Source organism: Perca fluviatilis, chromosome 19 (genome assembly GCF_010015445.1).
Source record: "Perca fluviatilis chromosome 19, GENO_Pfluv_1.0, whole genome shotgun sequence".
Classification (NCBI taxonomy): Eukaryota; Metazoa; Chordata; class Actinopteri; order Perciformes; family Percidae; genus Perca; species Perca fluviatilis.
This window is the reverse complement of record NC_053130.1, coordinates 8,308,252-8,329,774: the sequence shown is the minus strand read 5'-3', so window position 1 is coordinate 8,329,774 and position 21,523 is coordinate 8,308,252. Positions and strand designations below refer to the sequence as shown.

The following is a 21,523-nucleotide window of genomic DNA, read 5'->3' as shown; positions in this document are numbered from 1 at the left end:
TACAGTTTCTCCTAACAAATGAAGCTCACATTTGTGGTGTCAGTTTTCCTATTGCAGTCTAATTTTAATAATCAGAATTATGGCATCACATTGTCACATAATTCAGATTTAGTTGGAAAAACATAATGTTCATATAATTGTCCTCACTTGGAATAACCGAGGTGATGATCTTGACTTATGATCTGAATTGGTGCTGCAGCAGGTGTCATTACAACACGTCCTCTTGTTGTTCTCCCTAATGAGGTGTTATTAGAAGCATGTAAATAATACCTGCTGACAACCACGCAGTCAGAGTCCGTCTGTCTGTGTGTGTGTGTGTGTGTGTGTGTTAACATTTCAGCCCCTAGCAAGGCTAGCCTGTGACAAGAATAAGCACGACTTCTCCAGCACATGAATGCTTCACAAAGGAGCAGAAGGTGAAGTTATCTCCTCTCTGCAGACATATGCATTTTAATATCTATCAGAAATGTGACACTGTGAAGAAGAGACCCATCAATAGCAACTTGGGGGCATTATATTTTGTGTTGAAAAAGTGGCTTATTCCAATAAAATATTAAGCACAGCATTTAAGTGGAAATATGGACTTTGTAGATTTTCAAATTTCAAAATCCAGTCCTTTGCTTAACGCTGGGGTTGCAGTTTTCTGAAAAAGGCAAAACAAACGCCAGAATTTGAAAAAAATAGCCCTCTGCCTTTAGCTCTCTCCTCTGTCCTAAACCACTCCCTGGCTGTCAACCCTCCCCTCTCCCTCCAGTAACCTGCTCCAGTGTAAAAGGATTTTTGGAAGGTAGTTTCTTGGTTGGGTGGGGAGCAACAATAGGCAACCGAGGAGACAGACTACTATGCAGAGTTTAACACGTTTATTTGATAAAACACATAAAAGCCTAATGCATTCAAAAACATCTAAAACACAGATACAGTAAAAGTCTTTGAATAAAAAGGGGGATTGAAATGTCCTTGTGTTTAAGGGGTTTCAACGCCAGTCGACTCCCGTGTGCTGTAGTCGCTGCCTGTCCTCTCCAACATTCGCCAGCTCTGCCGTAAGCTAAGGAGAGGAGAGAGTTGTGGCACTAACTTCTCCTTAAAACATAAAATATCTTAGTTGGAATGGTGTTGGGAACAGAAAGTCCACAGTAACTTCATCTGTCTCAATACCTTTACTATTCAGAACTACATTGAGAGCTGGAGGCAGGAGAGCCAGAGGAAGAAAGGAATATAAAGCAAAAGGAATATAAAAGTAAAAATTCAGCTGAGTTAAGTTTCTCTTGAAGCTGCAATGTAATGAAAGAGACTCATGGTGGGTTAAACCTTTTGCGAAAATCAGAAATGTGAACGGATACATTTTGCTTTGCCATACTTCATAAAGAAGGTGCAAAAAAAAAAACATCCAACGAAAAAAACGAAAAAACATGAAAACAAGTGGAAATTTAAATAACTAGGCTCTCTCACTCAAAACAGCAAAAAATGTATTTAAATCACCTCGGACCCAACAATCCCATGAAAAATACAGTTCCTCATTTAATTATTTCAAACATTTCAATAGGACAGAGAAAGGACTGATTGGTAGTAAGTGATCGTTTTAAGATTTACGTCATTAAATATTAACAATTCTACTGACAGTATTGATGTATTATAAATTCAACACTTTATCCATGTGCATCTATATACAGTCTTTACAAAAATACAACCACAGAAGCAAAAACAAAACAAAAGAAGACAGAACATGAGTGTATTAGTTCTGTTTGTGTCTTCCTGTTGAGCCTCTGCTCGGGCTCAGTTTGTAGTGTAAAGCACTGAGGCTTGACAAGGCATCTCTGTCTCTCCTCAGCTCCGAATCTCCATCTAAACCTAAATAAAATATTCTTTCTGGTTCTCGCTCGGACCGTTCTGTGAGCTGGTCTGGCTGCTGAACGCCAGCTCCGGGCTGTCTTCTGGCTTTACTGTTTTTACTTCCTGGATCTGACACGTCCCTTTCCTCCTGTAGAGGATACGGGCCATTATGGCTAATGCAGACACGGTCACAAAGATCACCACCGCTATGACACCTGCAAAGCAGAGGAAATGGCAAGTTATAGCGGCTCAGCAGCGGTTGCCAGACCTTTCTCCCCAGCGCTGCGGATGAGGGTCTGACTGGTCCACACAGCATTCCGGGATGGGAGAAAAACGTGCTCTGGTTTTTTGGTATTTTTTAACCAATCGTCTTGGGCGGTGCTAAGCGTTGGACGGAGCAATGGCGCCTCTGCAAAATAGCCTCGGAAGGGAACTTGTTTTATTTGAATATTTGTACGTTCAAAAGTTGTTTTAGTCGTGCAACAGAAAACTCAGATTGGACAGATAGTCTAGCTAGCTGTCTGGATTTACCCTGCAGAAATCTGAGGAGCAGTTAACCGTAGTCCTCATAAATCCACGGGAGTTTAAAATTCCAACACAAAGAAAGCGGAAGGTGAAGGACATCTACAACGGCTATTTTGCAGAGGCGCCGTTGCTCCATCTGCCGCTTAGCACCGCCCAAGACGATTGTGATTGGTTTAAAGAAATGCCAATAAACCAGAGCACGTAACTTTCTCCCATCCCGGAATGCTGTGTGGACCAGCCAGACCCTCCTCTGCAGCACTGTGGAGGAAGGTCTGACAAACGAGACTATAGCAGTGGTAACGTGGGCTCTCTTTACTCACATGTTGTAGGTCTGAAATAATGTTGTTTGAGAGTGGACTAATTAGGATTTTTTGAGACTAATCAACAGAAAAAAAGACTTTCTTCACAGTGAAAAATTATCTACAACATTGGACTGTTAGATACAAATACAAAACAACAACTGATTGCACAAGGATTTAGCCCTTAAAGTCAATATTTAGAAGAGGCACGCTGTGTAAGTCTGTGTAAATATGTTTGTGTCAGCTTTACACAGCTGGACACCTTTTCTGAATTCTTAATTATTTCTCAAAACTGCTCAAGGTCTGGCAACTTTCCTGAGGATCATGAGTGAACGTTGATTCTCTAGTTATGTCAGCAATTGTGGATTTGGATTGGCTGGAGGTCTAATTTGGATAGATTTAAACATTGCTGTGTTGCAGACATTCCTGTGTAGCGTTGGCTTTAATTTGGCATGCACCTGCAGCAGCTTTTCCTTCAGGGCTTCTCTGTGTTTTGCTGCATTGATTTTACCTGCAAGTTTAAGAAGTTTCATCTAGAAATGTACATGATTTCATTGAGAAAAATGATCTTAAGACAGAGCCCTTGACAATTTGTGGTTATCCTAAATGTATGATTTAACGTCATTATTGTACAGAAACAGAAGTAAAATAAATTGGTTTAACAATGGCAGTAATGATAAGGGTGAGGTGAATTAGAGAGGAAAATTTCTTCAAAATAAAAGCCTCCCCATACAACAAATGTATGTCATATGATATCCTTTTAAAAGGGTTCAACTACCTCAAGCAAGAATAAAAAGTAGTGTTTATTTTGAAAATTGAGTGTTACTTACACAGGCAGCTACAGTAGAGTAGATAGTTGCTGTAAATTCCCTGCTAAATAATGTATGTTTCATACAGTAGCTAATTTGATAACTGTGAGGTCTATCTGAAGTCTCATTATGCATTTACATGATGACAGTTGTCCCTTACATACTGTATACGTTAGGATATTTTAGCATGCAGGTATTATATTATAATTGAATGCTCTGTGACTTTATAAACCTTTTAAAATTTAACAGATTAGATCTGAAGAACCACATTGGAGATGAAACATTACATTAGGATAAAAAAAGATTAGATTAGATTGCTTTCGCTCCATCATTAGTGGTGCAGTCAGCCCATTTATCCCAGGCTCTCAGAGCAATTTCAGCTAATAGAAGGTCTGCAATGGTGTTAGCAAAAAAAAAAAAAAAAAAAAAAAGTATAGTCGCTGTACTTGGAGTATAAAGTAATTTGTATTCCAATTGGTTTCCTTTGTGGCACGGTCACGCTGTTTGAGGGACAACCCAGGGCTTTCATTCAAACTAACTAATTGCTACACAGCATGCACATTTCATGAAAACGCTCCAAACCAATACATATTTCAAAAGAAAGGAAAAGTCTACACAAAACTCAAAAATTCAAATATACACATTGGAATTTGTAATATAACTCTTGAATTGTATCCACCATCTCACTGTCAGGTTGAACTATATCTTAACTGAGCTCTTGTACATCATGTCATCTCTGCTTGCTTTGCAGACAGTTTCAGTCTCATGATTGAGGATAATGGCAGCGTGACAGTGAAAAACGTTGCTGCTGCAGTACCTCCAATCAGAGCTGAGTCACTCCTGATGGCATTCACCAAAGGCTGACCTGTTCCCACTGATCCAGACTGGCCTGCAGCACAGAAACACGGAAGAAAGATAAAGGACAGACAGAGATGCAGAAGTGAAGTGAGAAAGGAAAGAAAAGAGAGGATAAATGCAGAGGAAGCATCACACGGGAATACAAAGTAAGAGTGATGAGTAGGAAAAAGAAGAAATGGTGAGCAGATGAGAAGAAAAGAAAAAAGAGAGAGGAGCAAGGAGGTCATTTGTGAAGTGAAAAATAGAAATGGAGAAATGCTCAACAGAGACATAACAGGAAGCATATACAGTCATATACCATCAGTCTGAGCAGATAAGGCATAATGGATACCACAGCACACCTCCACACAATTTTCTGTATGAGTAACCACAAGGGAAAGATATGGTAAAGGAAACTCTTCCCTGGTCTGCATTAATTTCCTCATCTAGTGACCATTAACACAGTGTCTTTACATCATTAGACACCCAAAGGTCCCATTGTAAAGTTCGAGAGGCAGCACCCACACAGAAAGCTTACGCCTACGATAACCTCGATACTGTTTATTAATTTAAACCCCTTGAGAAAGAGGATGCTCTAATTGAAGGAATTTACATTCAATATGGGGCTAGAGTGTCAGTGCCGTCAGCCAAAGGTTTCTAAGGAAACATTATGAAGCCTGGGGTTTGGGTTTGCTACTTGCTGACCATTATCCTCTCAATTATTAAATCTGAAATGCATGCAACAATTAGAACCTTAGTCAAGGAAGCACATCTCCAAACACACCCCTTCTTTAACTACAAATCTATACATTTGACATTATTTTTGAAACAACTTTTAGATTCATTTCCTGTGTTCCCTTTTGTTATCCATGATTTCTGTGTTTTTTTTTCCACTGTGGAAATCAATGTGCAGACATTCAAAACACACACACACACACACAAACAAACACACACACACACACACACACACACACACACACACACACACACAAACAACACACAAACACACAAAAAAAAAAAAAAACACACACACACACACACACACACACACACACACACACACACACACACACACACACACACACACACACACACACACACGGCTTTAGATTTGAGTCTGCATTGTAAAAATGAGCACTGCGTTTATGTTGATGAGCTAGCCTAAATGTGCAAAATTTCCAGTATGGTTCTACTAACAAAGGCTAGTTTTCCTCAATACCTGCATTAAAAAAAAAAGAAGAAAAATATCGTGAGAGAATACTGAATAAAGCTGATGCCCAACAACTGTTCAATCTACAAACAAAACTTTAACTTTTCTCTTATAAGTGTTAAAGTTGAACTGAAGTTTAAATTTTTGTCACTTTTTGTGGAAGGAAATATAAAGTGAATATGATTCCGCAGCTGCTGTGCGATAATACATTTTAAAAGAGGATACAAAACGTTTTTGGACATACGGTATGTGACGACAAAGAGTCAAAGTTTCAATCCTCTACGTCGATGTTTTTCCATTGCAGATATTGACATTTGAGAATTGGGATTGCTGAGAGAAGCACTCTGAATTTGTTTCTGTCAAATTATTTGTTGTCTGTCCTTTTACAACTTTTAACATTTGGGAAGTTATGTTATTCCAACTACAGTGTAATAAATCAAATCAGGATTTTTTCCACATATCACACACACTTGAAATTATGTAATTAAGTATAAATGGAGCCTAAGGTGGTGAAAATGCCAATAAGGAAAACAACAACAATTTCCTCTGACCTGATAGGTGGTGTGTCGTTTCTGCTGCATAGGGATTGGCTAAAGTGGAGCCACAAATGGACTGGACCAGTGGGCCAGTAACGATGACGGGGCTGGGGACTGGGTGGAGCAGAGCAGCTTTCAGTGGGCTGATGGAGTTAAAGAGGACGGCAGACAGACAGCCTGTGAAACCCAGAGAGGCAAGCCGAGACAGCTCCGGATCCAACTCACCAGAGTCTGGAGAGAAAGAGAAAGATATATTATGTATCACGTGAAACATTTAGTACTACTCTGATTTGACTTCAGAAACCCTGATCCATATATCAATTGCTGAATCAAAGTATGCCGATAAAGAAGGGCATTACTTTTTATAGTGGGTTTGCAATGGCAGTGCTACACCTGGGTCAGGGAAGTCCCACAGCCTCTCATCTTATTAACACCCTATTTCTTAGTCTGTCTCTGAAGGCGCTCTTCTGAAAGAGCATAACTAGGTCATGACAAAGTAAATTACAGTGGGGCTGTGTCTCCGTTACATGTCTGATCTGTCTGAGGCACGCCAGGCAAAAGGAAATAAGAGCAGAGATATTTTGGTAGAAAAGTCTTTCATGCTTAGATGTTTAACTGTTTAGGCCGACTCCCTAGCTTAGTCAGATTTCATATAATACAGTGGCAAAATAATCTGTATCTGCTTTTATCACCTCCAAACATTGTTCCAACCTTTATTGTGACCTGTGTCACATTTTCTTGGCCATCAGCTCTGTAGAGGGCCATACTGGTCTGTTTGTTGGTCCCACCACTTCAACATCTCAACAACAATTGAGCTTTTCTACAGATATCTATGGTCCCCGGAGGATGAATCCTACTGACTTTGGTGATTCTCTGACTTTTGCTCTAGCCACCATGAGGTTGACACTTGTGGTCATGAGTGAAATGTCTCAACAACTATTGGATGAGTTGCCATGGAATTTGCACACATTCATAATAACTTTGATCCCCTGATTTTTCATTTAGCGCCTTCATCGGGTCAAATTTTCGGATTGTTCAATACTTTGTTTTATGATGAAATACCTGTAAAACTAGTCTATATGTCCGTCACCTTCCGCTTTCTTTGTGTTTTTTCTTTGAACTATGGTTAACTGCTCCTCAGATCTTTGCAGGGTAAATCCAGACAGCTAGCTAGACTATCTGTCCAATCTGAGTTTTCTGTTGCACGACTAAAACAACCTATACGTTCCACCAAAACAAGTTCCTTTCCGAGGCTATTTTGCAGCGGCACCGTCATTGTGTCCGGCGCTTAGCACAGCCCAAGACGATTGTGATTGGTTTAAAGAAATGCCAATAAACCAGAGCAAAATTTTCTCCTATCCTGGAGTGTTGTATGGACTAGCCAGACCCTCCTCCGTATCGCTGTGAAGGAAGGTCTGACAATGCTTGACTACTGTAAAACTAACGACATTCCCATCAGCCCCTGTACTTTGTGTTTAGTGCTAATTAGCTTACGTTATATTGTAGCATGCTGTGCCTAACTGGAGCCTCACAGAGCCGCTAGCATGGCTGTAGACTCTTAGATAGCAGCATGTATTGCTCTCTGCCACACAGTGTCTTTTTGATATTACCAAAGTTGGATAATGTCAATTATACACATTGTAGCTTTAACATCGACCAAGTAAGTAGCTTGATAACTGTAGCTCTGTGTCATTAAACTGCATTGTCATATAAGGTTTTTTATATGACAGCTAACAGGTTTCAGCTGTCATATCAAAAAGCTTGTTAATAGTACTTTACTGTTTGCAGTCATCTTCCTGTTGTTTCCTTTACCCCTGTTTTATATCAGGAAACGCCAATCATCAATAATTAATAAACTAGTATTCTCTTAGTTAAAAGAGCCTTGTGCTGTTGCATTACTTGTGTTAACAGGTGGAAAAATATTTCTAGTTACATTCACTTCTGGTAGGTCTAACCTACAACCTATTAAATTGTGGTGATTTGAATAATGTCCATCTTAGTGCAGGGCATTTATATTTATTTCTAAGTTTCTTTTACCTGCTATATTTTCTAGACAACAGCTGTTCCGGGGATCCAACCATCACGATTGAAGTTTCCAATGACTCTTTGTCTGATGAGGCAGAACCTCTCTGAAATGAGATTCTGAGTGCTATGTGGTTTAAAAGGCCTTATCTGGGTTTGTGTAGCTCTTTCACTTACCGTGCACTCTGCCAAGAACCAGCAACCTGATGGCATTGAATTCTACATCAGATGTCAGGTTAAAGTCCTCTTTACTATTCTTGTCAATCTGAAAGAAAATTATGGTTTCACTTCAAAATTAGTTTCGGAAAAAAACACCTCAACATCGCGGGTAGGTAAATACTTTAAACCATACGACTGATTGCACAACTTAAAATGTTAGTAATTTGATTTGAAATGTACAGGTTTCTGCAGATAAAAATGCTTTGTTTTTGTGATTTTCCTCATTATTGCACAACTTCCTACATCTGAGCAAGGATGCAATATGCTAAGATGGGTAGAAATTCTGGTTATGGTACTACAGGGACCTAAGATGAGAATTAGTGAGACAGTGAACTAGAGGTCCATATGTGGTGTTTGTTTGTGAAAACACAGATGAAGGTACAGCTGTGTATCATCAGCATACAAAGTGAAACTATCATTAGGCAAATATTATGTCATTGAATAAAGTGCCACAACATTAGTATAATCTATAAAAAAGGCAACTAAGCATTTTATAAGCAGGAGGATCTTGTGCCCAAAGCCAGCAGGCCAAGTCTTATTTTGAAGGTAAGACAAAAAGCACTTTGAGAGGTATTTCCGAGCTGCTAACCACATTTTTATTATCTATTATCTGCTGAGTGTTTCCTGCAGCTAGTCACCGCTCTTATCTTGTAGCTTCTCCCGCTGGCTGCTGAAGGGTGACTCAGGGTTCAGAACCGACTGAGAGAAATATTTCAGTGAGCGTTACCTGCACAGAGACGGCGTCTGCCAGTCTGCTGATGGTGACAGCATGTAGCTGTCCGTTGGCGAGGTTTCTCACTTTGCTTCTCAGGATCTCTGCCTCTTTGCTGCTGTCCAGTCTGTATCTCACCTCCAGCATATCTGCACACACAAATCAAACACATGATCCTAAGATCTTTCTAATAAAAAATTTATCAAAACCAACCTTTTATTATTTAAGCATATATTGTGTATTGTATTGTAAAGAATATAAAAATCCAATTAAATTCTTTTTGGACTTTATGAGGTTCTTGGCACACAGCGGTAATATTTACAAATGATGAACAAAATACCATTAGCCAAGCATGGTTCTTCATTTATACAATCAATTTGAATATTTAAGATTGTAACTTATAAAATAAACATATTTTTGTAAATTGCTAAAAGCCACCAAATTACTTGTAGCAAAAACAGAACCACTAAAACGTTCAGTTATTTTCTTTGCTGAATCTGTTCTCGTACCAGTCCTCTACTTTAATATACATTTCTTTTAGAGTATAGTAATATGTATCAAGGGGGATCTGGATGTTCCAGTACAACAGCAACTGAATAATAAACCAAAAATGAATTCAATATTTGTAAAATTAGGGCCAAGTCCTGACAATAATGGTATACAGAATCAAGTTTATATATATGATTCTATGCCATTCCCATGCACATAATGTTTGCAGCCTCTATGGATGATAAGACATGCAATATAGGAAAAGACGGGAAAGCTTAATTTCTATTTTACATTGCAAACGCATAATAACTAGTGCATATTAAAATATTTTAGAAATTCAAATGAGCATATCTTGGAAAACAATTGTGATAGCATGTAATCCTGATGCCACAGTGTGATATGACGATAGGCAGATAGACAGAGAAATAGAGAGAAAGAGAGCAGAAGACAGAATAAGAGAAAGTTTTCCAAAGTTTTTGAATCATGCATTGTTTATATTTTCTGGCTTGATAATTACTTTTGACACATAATACTTGCCTTTTGTACCACACTTATTAGAGGAAAATAGACAGAGAAAAGTGAGAGACAGTTGAACAGTTTTTACACTGTGATGCCCACAATTAACAAGTCACAGGAGGTGACTACAGAGCTGACAGACCCAGATCGCACCGCTGACATGGAGATAGTTTAGATAGGCTTGTAAGTGGTGAAAAGTTGGTGATGGCTGAACGTTTTGCCTTTTCAAAAGTTGTTAGCAACGTCAGATTTCCACATGCCCTTGTTTTCCTGAAGAAAATGAGTTGGGTCTGGTGGGTGTAAATTGCAGGATAATTTGTTTCTAACGACTGAGAACTGACCAGTTCTCTAGTTCTCTTAAGTGCTTTTAATTATTATGATACTTAAACATGATTTAAAGAGGAATACGGTTAACATAATCTATAATGTTCAGTTTACACTTTGAAAACTGACAAATGATATCCCTGAAATTTGATTCAGCTGCTAAAAAACCTTGAACCCAAATTTCTTATGAAAAGAAACAATGTAATTACAGTATGTTTTACAGTAAGTATGATAACCAATCATATTGGTGCTTTGTTTGTCTTCTGGGTTGGATTATCAATAACGTACTGTAGTATAAAAAGACCAAAACCAACAGTGTGTTAGTCCGCCTCTAAATACTTTCCAAATTGTCTGTGGCACTCAGCCCCAAACCCATTGATCCTTACTGAAGATGTAGTCCACTGAAAAGTCACAAACATTTTATCACCAAAAGAAACCTTTTCCTGGGTTGTTGTTTTTTAAGTTTGAACTGCTGGCAACCAGCTTCCTCCAGTTATTAAAGCAGCCTATTCACAGCTAATCTAGGTTTATTAGACTTCTTTGGTCTTTACAATTCAAATTACCCCCACTTGCCACTCGCCTGGCTTAAATCACAAGAAGTTGATGAAACACTGAAGTGAATGGCAGCAGAGGAGAGGAAAACTGGATGAAAGGAGCCATAAGAAGAGCAAAAAGTGAACAGAAAGGAACTGGAGCAGACAAAGAAGAAATGACTGACAGGAAGTCTGCTTTCAGAGAAGAAGAGGGGGTTATGGATGCTTCCAACAGCCAAAACGTTTTGACTCTGAGCATAACGCACATTATCCAAGTGCTCACCATGCTTGTTGAGCAGCAGAGCCAGGTACTCTCTGTGGTAGGAGCCGACGTAGAGGAGCAGAGCGGGACTCTGGCTGGTCCTGAAGCCCAGGGAGATATTTTCTGCTCTCAGGGTCATGTCAGAGGATATGGAGGAGGGCAGGGCGCTGCTGCTGCTGCTCCTGTTCAGCTCATTGGACACCGGCTCCTTGATGGTGTAGCTGACGGCTGTTCCCGACTTGAAGCTGGCTGAAACCTCTGCAGGGAGGGAGATAATGTCCGAAAGTTTATTTAAAAAGTTAAGTTACTGCAGTTGTCTATTTTGTTGCAGTATGGTAAACAGCTGTGCTGTGCGTGTGGGATGTGCAATTTGGCTGTTAAAAGTTTGGTCTACAGCTTTATTTTGCTTCGCAGACACAGTATGATTTTCATTTAAATTTGTATCAGTACAGTATATAGGCTACTGTATGTCTTTGCTCTGCATCTAACAATTAATCTTGCGAGGAAAAATATCAGTGAATCATAAACTGTTCAGCACCTCAGCAGCACTAACAATACCTATTTAGTGAGCTCATGCCACAGGAAAGCAGCTGACAAGTGAAAAGAAAAATGTAAAAAATGTAGCTGCCAATTATAACACTGTCGTGTATCAGAGTTGTGATTTCCGTCACAGATACACCCGTGGAACAGCTGGGCATATTAACTTTTGAACAAATATGAGGCTGTGGTGATGTGATGACTGAATATTCCTGTGATAACTTAAATAACAAGTCAAGGTGTGTAGTCTTACTTGAATGCAACGATCAAATGACTGGATGTCTCCATCAGGATGTTTTTTTTTTTAAGACAATAAGAAAATGTTTGAAAAATCTGCACATAGCTCTTGCTTTTCATTTTAGTATCGTACAATTACAATACAGTTGGTCATCGAACTATAACGACCTCATCCACATTGTAGAAATCATTTAAATATTGAGCCATGGCACTGACAATCTTTTGGATAACAGGAGCCTATCATTTCTGTAGCCTCCTCTGAAACAACAGACTCCCGAACGCCTTTTTTTCGACTCACGTTCCACTCTCCACACCGCTGTCTTTGGACAAGAAGTCACCATGTGAGCTCGATAATGTTGTCACTTTTAGTAACAATCTGAGCCTGAATCGAGGCTGCACAATTTCCCCATTGGGTTACATTGTAGCTCGTTTCGCGTCAGCCCCTCATTGCGATCTAGCTCAATACTGGACCAAACTCAAAGATGTTTGGTCACATCAGTCTATTAGACACAAGTGCATGGGGAAATGTACGGTGGCCGGGAAGTGCAATGCAACATTACAAAGAATGAAACACTTTTACAAAGCTTGAGACAAATTTACATTTTGGAAAACAAATTTACATTTTAGAAAACAAATTAACATTTTGGAAAACAAATTTACATTTTAGAAAACAAATTTACATTTTGGAAAACAAAATAACATTTTAGAAAACAAATTTACATTTCGGAAAACAAAATTACATTTTAGAAAACAAATTGACATTTTAGAAAACAAATTTACATTTTGGAAAACAAAATAACATTTTAGAAAACAAAATTACATTTTAGAAAACAAATTTACATTTTAGAAAACAAATTTACATTTTAGAAAACAAATTTACATTTTGGAAAACAAAATAACATTTTAGAAAACAAATTTACATTTTAGAAAACAAATTAACAAGATGCAAAACACTTTTACAAGTCCCGAAACAAATTTACAATTTAGAAAACAAATTAACATTTTGGAAAACAAATTTACATTTTAGAAAACAAATTTACATTTTGGAAAACAAATTTACATTTTAGAAAACAAATTTACATTTTAGAAAACAAATTAACAAGATGCAAAACACTTTTACCAGTCCTGAAACAAATTTACAAATGACAGATTCTTCACGGAAAGGGAATGTACCACATACCGGAAGTGATGAGGTGTTGTATACATGTCGCCTTGACTACGGCAGTTATGGATCGAATGCGTCAATAGAGCCGCCATCTTGGAACAGGGGAGGCACTCCCTTATATACTGTCTATGGGCCGTCTTTAATGCATCAGCGTCAATGTAGGCAAAGGTCTAACGGAAATAAAATCACTATAAATCGTCAAAATCTCATGCGATGTTGTAGTTTTTTTAAACAAAAAGACAAAGAGACTAATTAAGGTGTTAATACAAAGAATATTTATTATAATCAGTTCACAGATATGAGTACAAACGGAAACTTCACCCTTCTGAACTAAGAGGTTCTGCTTCAAAGTGAAGTTTAAACAGACTGAAATGTCCAGGCTCACTCCCCCACTAATGATTCATTTATTTCTGCATGTAGTTATTCATTTAACGAGACTTAAAGTCATGTTTCGTCATCCACAGTCCGAGTCCCGCCACACCCCCATTAGGAAACCTGTGATTTAAACTTCAGCAGGTTGTGACAGTCCGCTCCGTTCAGTCCTGGATCTGATTCTCCCGGGCTTCCCTTCCCTCCAGCGGGCCCAGCAATACGGCCTGGGTCTCCAGCTGCGTGGTGTCGGTTTTGGCTCCCAGGAATGGGCAGTGAGCTCCAGGTCCTGCAGCTGCAGACGGACTCAGCTGCCCCCCCGCTGTAGCTTCGATCCGGCCGCGGCTGTCGATACGTTCCCCGTTTTTCCAATGTTTCTGTCAGGTCCGCGTCATATAAAAACTCCAAACACCGACCACACGTAAAGTCACCATAAACTTCATTCACGCCATATACTCAACAACACAAATTGACTGCGCTCACCAGCAACACCCGCAACACCTCATCACTTCCGGTATGTGGTACATTCCCTTTCCGTGAAGAATCTGTCATTTGTAAATTTGTTTCGGGACTTGTAAAAGTGTTTTGCATCTTGTTAATTTGTTTTCTAAAATGTAAATTTGTTTTCTAAAATGTTATTTTGTTTTCCAAAATGTAAATTTGTTTTCTAAAATGTAAATTTGTTTTCTAAAATGTAAATTTGTTTTCTAAAAATGTAATTTTGTTTTCTAAAATGTTATTTTGTTTTCCAAAATGTAAATTTGTTTTCTAAAATGTAAATTTGTTTTCTAAAATGTAATTTTGTTTTCCAAAATGTAAATTTGTTTTCTAAAATGTAAATTTGTTTTCTAAAATGTAAATTTGTTTTCTAAAATGTAAATTTGTTTTCCAAAATGTTATTTTGTTTTCCAAAATGTAAATTTGTTTTCTAAAATGTAAATTTGTTTTCTAAAATGTAAATTTGTTTTCCAAAATGTAAATTTGTTTTCTAAAATGTAAATTTGTTTTCCAAAATGTAAATTTGTTTTCTAAAATGTAAATTTGTTTTCCAAAATGTTAATTTGTTTTCTAAAATGTAAATTTGTTTTCCAAAATGTAAATTTGTCTCAAGCTTTGTAAAAATGTTTCATTCTTTGTAATGTTGCATTGCACTTCCCGGCCACCGTAGAAATGTGGGCCCAGGTTGAGAAAAAAAATGGTAGTTACCCTTTAAACAGGCCAAAATATTATTAACTGTTGTTTTCTGCACTAAATGACAGTGATTGCACTATGCTCCACAGTTTCTAAAGATACCAAATGTGTCAGGCTAAATTTCAGGTAAAAAGTTTATTTAATGATGCACAATGATTAGAAGAGGTGGAAGGGATACAGTATGTATACGATATTGTCACACAGGGTGGAATAAGATGATTACTTCAACATTACATTTCTTGAAAGGAAACTGGTTTCTCCTATTTTGATCATAAAGGGTTTAAACTGGTACCTGGGTTTGTTACAGCACACAATATGCTCTCAAAATCTCTATCCTTTCCCCTCTTCAGCTGCTGCTGGGAGATAAGTGACAAACCCTGTGTACCTCTTTCGCAGAAGGCTCCAGTGTAAGCAGATGGGCCACAGTCACAGGAAAAGCTGTTTGGCCTCTCCACACAGCGGCCCTGGTTCTGGCAGAGTGAGCCATAGCTGCTGCAGTGGCCTGGACATCCCGCCTGAACCCCGGGGGTGATCTTCGCTCTCTCCTCCAGGTCCAGGGTGACGCCATTCAGCTGCAGAGAGCGAATGCAACCCCGAAAGCCCTTCTGCCTGGACGCCGTGCCTCCTAAAGACACACACAAAGAATGAACTTGAACATGCTGCAATGCATCTTGTCTGTTCTTTTTTATTCTTTTACTCTCCTTGAAATAGCTTGTTTTGTCGATCCACAGTCCAAAACTCAAAGACATTCAAGTCACAATGATAGAAAACACAGAAATGTGGTAAATGTGGTGGTGTAATCCTCACAATTAAGAAGATGGAACTGGAGAATGTTTGACATATTTTGCTTGATAAAGGATTCAAAGCAATTCATCTATTATCAAAATCGCAGATTCATTTTCTCTCAATAAATTATCAATGAAATAACTACCATATACTATGCTGTCCCACACATTGCTTATGCATATGCTGATGCTTCCAGTGCCAAAACCTGGGAGAAAATATGCCTATTCAATAGCTCTACTCAATAGATCTACTATAAATCACAAGTTATGGCCATTTTTAGAAGAAATGAATGGAAATCAAATCGTATCATTGTTGTGATCAAATTGGGGAGCGACACTGACCGATACCTGATTTTTATTATAAACAGCCGAACATACGCTGCACCTCCACCCTCATACTGAACTTTAGAAATAATCAGCTGATGAAACCTCGTGAAACACAAACTGGCAGGTAAAAAAAAATTCAAGTAATTGACTTTTTACTGTCTGTCTGTCTGCCAGCTGAGCACCATGCTGGTTGTTCATATCTGGAAAGTAGGTGAGCTGTCAATCTGTCTGACAGTCTTCCTGTCCTGCCTGGCTGGCTGACTGACTGTGACAGGAAAATATTTCCCCCTTTTCCAGGGCAGAATTTAAACTAATAAAAGTTATTGTTTTTCTCACATTACAACCTCCAACTGTCCTCAGAGTTTAGGCTCCGCTACATTATAATTGTCTCAGAGTGCTGGCAACCTCAAGACTGTTACGATGAGATAAACAGCTTTCCAGGACTGCAGAGTTTATGAGGTTCATATCAGGGCCCGGAGTTTTATCAGGAGCTGTCCGGAAGGGACTACCTTAAGTAATGGACTGGGTTCAAACACTGTACCAAGGTTACTGAAAGAGAACTGACCACTACAAACAGCTTTTCACTGCATCATCCTGATGATATTTCTATCAATTTGTGAGTCTATTAAGTGTACATGTATAAAGGTATTGCTTCCATAACCTTGGCCTGTATACCTTAAATTGCTAAGCTTTAGGAACAAGGTTTGTTAACGGCTGATTGATCTCACTTAAATTTGTCAGTTTCAACGTGGATCAATAACAAGAGACAGCACCGCAATGTGATCCCTGTAGAGTGTGAACTAGGATGGGAAGCAGAGCGTTAGTGTGGAGTTTTGCTGAAGGCTTTAGTTTCTGTCACTTTTGTCCAAAACTGCTGATTTGTCTTCCAAATACAAATCTTATGTATGGACAAAAAAATGGTGTGAATACTGTGTTGTTGTTTTTTCTTTGTTAAGGCAGCTTTGTATTGCATTTCAAGCCGTGTCACAGTCACACACACGCACACGCACACACACACACACACACACACACACACACACACACACACACACACTCACACACACACACACACACCTATAAATAACTGGCTGTTCAGCTGCAGGTGGATGTGCCCATCAGCAGGGGCCTCCTGCGTGGCAGCGGGGAGCTCGTCGAGGCGAAGCGATGCCTCTTTAACGTTACGCTCGGCTCGAATGCGATGCCACCTGTTGTCATTCAGCGGGGAGCCAGCCTTCACACGAACCTCCAACGGACCGTTACCCACATCAAAGGAGAAGAGGACCTCAATGGACGCTGAGTCAGGAAACGAAGAAAATCACGACTTACTGTTACTGTACATATTCATTCAAGTCCCTTCTTTGCATCCAATTATCTTTTCTTCTGTATCACCCTTCACTTCACTTATTGTTGTTCTTCAGGGGTTGGCCAGTGCTCCACTATCTACACACAGACATAGCTACAGTATGCAGCTCCTGTCCCATGATTCAATTGTTGTTGCTGTTGATCAAATCATCCCCTAATTTCTGATTTTGTTTATCTATATTTGTAAAGTAAAACCTACAGTATTTCTTTTTTAAACAGAAAAACAACGAAAGTAAAAAAAGGTGTACCTGAGCTGTACCTTCTAACCATGTATTTACAAGTCAAAAATTGTTACCAACAAAGCACATTGCCTCGTTTCGAACAAGACGGAATCTATGTGGTTTACGCATTGATTTCGAGACTATAAAAGACCTTGTATCTCCTCCCTCTAAAGACTCTCTTGTTGCTTGTTTTTCTTTTGTTACACTTTTACCAAAGACCAGGTTTTCCCTGAAGCCCTTATTCCCTGTAACAGTTACACCATCTGCGGAGAGAGTAGAAGATGAAGTGATTTATGTGGTGCTAGTTGATACATTGACACATGAGCTCTACTGGAACTTAGATAAGAAATATATTGTGACGTAATGTAAGTATTTAAGAAATGTATAACTAAAGTGATGAAAACACAAACGCCGTGTTTCCACTGTACCCCTGTACCTACTGTGGTACGGCTCTGCTTGACTCAACTCAGTCTTTGTTTGGTACCAATATTTTTCTCAGGGTTTTCTGCAGGCTTCACCAAGTCAAATTTAAGACTTTGTAAGACCTTTTTAAGACCGTTATGAATGAAATTTAAGACCTGTATCACAATGGTCTCATTTGTAGTCGTAAAAACAGCAAATTATATTTGGACTAGCGACAGAAAGAACTACAACACCACGGAATAAATAAAAAAAAAAAAATTCAATGAGCATTAGAGGTAGCGTTACATTGATGTAGGAAAATTAAGACCTGTTTAAAATGATTTAAGACCTAGAACACAATACTTTAGTGAATTTAAGAGGCTCAAGGCCAAACATAATTTGATTTTGAAATTTTATACTTTTTTATACTTTTTAAGACCCCGTGGAAACCCTGTTTTCTCTTTTTCTTTGGTGTTGGTGTACTATGCTCAGCTGATCAACACAACAACGCAGCGTGAGACTGACGGATTACTGGACATCATCTTCAACGCATCACTCGCTGAATCCTTTCATCGTCCACCTAACAGAGGAATGTCTGCACTTCGTCAATTGTACAGCGTAGTGTACAGTGTAGTTTTGTGGGTCTCACACATTGCTTATACTGTAGGCTGATGCTTCCAGTGCCTATTCAATAGCTCTACTCAATAGATCTACTGTAAATGACAATTTATGGCCATTTTCAGAAGAAATTAATGGAAAGCAAATCGTATCATTGTTGTGATCAAATTGGGGAGCGACACTGACCGATACCTGATTTTTATTATAAACAGCCGAACATACGCTGCACCTCCAGAAACAAAGACGTGTAACCACCCTCATACTGAACTTTAGAAATAATCAGCTGATGAAACCTCGTGAAACACAAACTGGCAGGTAAAGAAATTCAAGGAGTTGACTTTTTACTGGCTGTCTGTCTGCCAGCTGAGCACCATGCTGGTTGTTCATATCTGGAAAGTAGGTGAGCTGTCAATCTGTCTGACACTCTTCCTGTCCTGCCTGGTTGGCTGACTGTGACAGGAAAATATTTCCCCTTTTCCAGGGCAGAATTTAAACTAATAAAAGTTTTTGTTTTTCTCACATTACAACCTCCAACTGTCCTCAGAGTTTAGACTCTGCTACATTATAATTGTGTCAGAGTGCTGGCAACCTCAAGACTGTTACGATGAGATAAACAGCTTTCCAGGACTGCAGAGTTGATGAGGTTCGTATCAGGGCCCGGAGTTTTATCAGGAGCTGTCCGGACAGCGTAGTGTACGGTGTAGTTTAGTGGGCTGACATCTTCTTAAAGGTCCCATGGCATGAAAATTTCACTTTATTAGGTTTTTTTAACATTAATATGCGTTACCAGCCTGCCTATGGTCCCCCAGTGGCTAGAAATGGTGATAGGTGTAAACCGAGCCCTGGGTATCCTGCTCTGCCTTTGAGAAAATGAAAGCTCAGATGGACCAATCAGGAATTTTCTCCTTATGAGGTCATAAGGAGCAAGGTTACCTCCCCTTTCTCTGCTTTGCCCGCCCAGAGAATTTGGCCCACCCATGAGAGAGAGACATCATGGCTTTCAAATGAGCAAAGTGGCAGTTGGTCAAGGCCACACCCCCACCCTCCACCTTGCCCCCCTCTCTCCTCCTCAATAGCTACAGACACAGAAATGACTAAGGAAAGCTCATTGTGGGACTGACTCTAGTGGCTGTAATTCTGCACCAAGGCTGAATTTCGGGAAAGAGACTTCAGATACAGTATTAGGGGACCACTACGGTCTATATAAAAGCATCCAAAGAGCACCATGTCATGGGACCTTTAAATCTGTGTTGAGTGAATACATAAATTGCAGCTGCTATTAATGGTAGCTTGGGTATTGGTTTCTGCAGAATGTCCCGTGTAGCACTAGTGACGATTCTCTCTCAGAAAAAAATCAGGTAAATGCACAGAATAGGAACAATCTGTATGCTTGCTGCAGAGGCTGCCCTCTTTTTGTCGGTCATGAAGCTGCAGCTTCTTATATTAGAACATGGCACCATTGGCCAGCTGCAGCCTTAAAACCTGATTTCTTGCATAACCTAGTTTCCTGTGTGGATATGTTACACAGCATTGTACAGTGATCATTAAGAGTTACCTCTCTACAATTGTAGATTAGTTTTCTTTGGCAAATCCATAAAATGAAACACTTTACAAAGAGCTGTTGTCATAATAGACAGCACACACTTTGTGTACTACCATAAAGTGTTACAGTACGATGATTTCAACACCAATGCATTACACTGATACACAGAACTATAAACTCTGGTGGTTATAAAGGAAAAGTATTGCAGCGGACTAGAAGAATGCCACAGCAGTGATTTCCCAGAGGAGGAAAAAAATAAATGACGGTGTTCCTGGAAAAGTTTTTTTTTTTGAGGGGTTGAGAAGTTCTGAGGGGGAGATCGAGGCAGGATGATCACCACCAGCTGAGTTCAATCCTGGTGAAACTTAAACTCCGAGGATGATCCTTCCTGCTCAGGTTGTACTCGCATCTAAGCAAAGTCCGGATTAAACATCTAACTCGAAAGGTTTTACTTACAGCTGAGTTCGATCCGAATGAAGTCTTTGATGCCCAAGTTTTCCAGGAAGACGCCGGAGGATGAAGTGGTTTTAAACAGGAAGGAGATGTCTGCGCTCAGCTCTCCGTGGAATGTGGGAAAGTGGAGGTACGACGTCTCTTTGTCAAAAAATGCCGCGTTCCAGACATTTTCTGCAAATAAATGAAAAACTATTATCATCATTATTTACATTGTCTTCAAATTACAATTGTAGAGCACATGTGTGAGTTTGCAATTCAGCTTACTATTACAATTCCATGCCATTCAAATGTCACTAATTCTTGGCCAATATTGAACTGAGACATGACACACACACACACACACACACGTATCAACACACAAAAAAAAAAAAAAAAAAACAAACACACACACACACACGTGTCATTTAAAAAAAAAACATGTACAAGGTGACACTGAGGCCTCTGGATTGACTTACTGTCTCCATGACAACGGAGAGGCCCCACTCTGTAGGCAGTTTCTGAGCCCGGCCTCTGGACATCACCCAGCACCAGAGATCTGACAGGGAGGGTCTCCTTATGGGTCAGCAGGCCCGAGTCATTAGCCCTGGAAAGTAGGGACAAAGTGGAAAGAAGAAGAAGAAGAAGAAGAAGAAGAAGAAGAAGAAGAAGAAGAAGAAGAAGAAGAAGAAGAAGTGGAAGAGGAAGAAGCTGAATTTAAAGAGGACACCAAAGACTAGAGGGGGAAAAGATGACAGTAACTTTTACCACGAGCAAAAGAAGACGGATAAGAAAGAGAAGAGAGAGCATAAGAAGTAGTTTGATTAACATTATCATCTGCCTACCAGTCTATTGGTGTGGTAGCTAACGGTATCCTTTTACATTGAATCAGTCAAACTTTTTAAAGCTGCATAATTCACAATTTTGTCGTATTAAATAATGCCGTACCATTCAGTGCGGTCAGCATCACAGTTGCAGTAGTGTTTGGGGTCCACACAGTTCTCCTGCAGGCCGCAGGAACACTGCTGGCTGCCTGGAGGAGCCCCGCCCCAATAAGTCTGCACCTGTCCTGCACCTGGACCCCCCACCCACCAGCTGAGCAGAGGGCCGTCTGCAACACACAAATACACTAATTATTGTCACGTGTCTGGACACTGCACCACACAGCAAGATTCCAGGCACATAGGAATTATTGTGCAGGCTCTTTGAGT

General features: G+C 39.4%; 1 protein-coding gene across 1 annotated transcript in view; it reads right to left on the bottom strand.

Annotated features, from left to right (window-relative positions):
* Positions 1-845: 845 nt before the first annotated feature.
* LOC120548244 (contactin-associated protein-like 4) overlaps positions 846-21,523 on the bottom strand; it is a 73,516-nt gene continuing 52,838 nt past the window's right edge. Inside the window, exons 14-24 of the mRNA XM_039784354.1 lie at positions 21,261-21,423; positions 20,792-20,919; positions 20,337-20,507; positions 16,809-17,027; positions 15,008-15,247; positions 11,145-11,381; positions 9,015-9,148; positions 8,246-8,333; positions 6,062-6,277; positions 4,281-4,352; positions 846-2,045 (exon numbers count right to left, since the gene is read on the bottom strand). Coding sequence (XP_039640288.1) covers positions 1,849-2,045; positions 4,281-4,352; positions 6,062-6,277; positions 8,246-8,333; positions 9,015-9,148; positions 11,145-11,381; positions 15,008-15,247; positions 16,809-17,027; positions 20,337-20,507; positions 20,792-20,919; positions 21,261-21,423 — 1,865 coding nt within the window. The 3' untranslated portion in view covers positions 846-1,848. The remainder of the gene's footprint in view (positions 2,046-4,280; positions 4,353-6,061; positions 6,278-8,245; positions 8,334-9,014; positions 9,149-11,144; positions 11,382-15,007; positions 15,248-16,808; positions 17,028-20,336; positions 20,508-20,791; positions 20,920-21,260; positions 21,424-21,523) is intronic.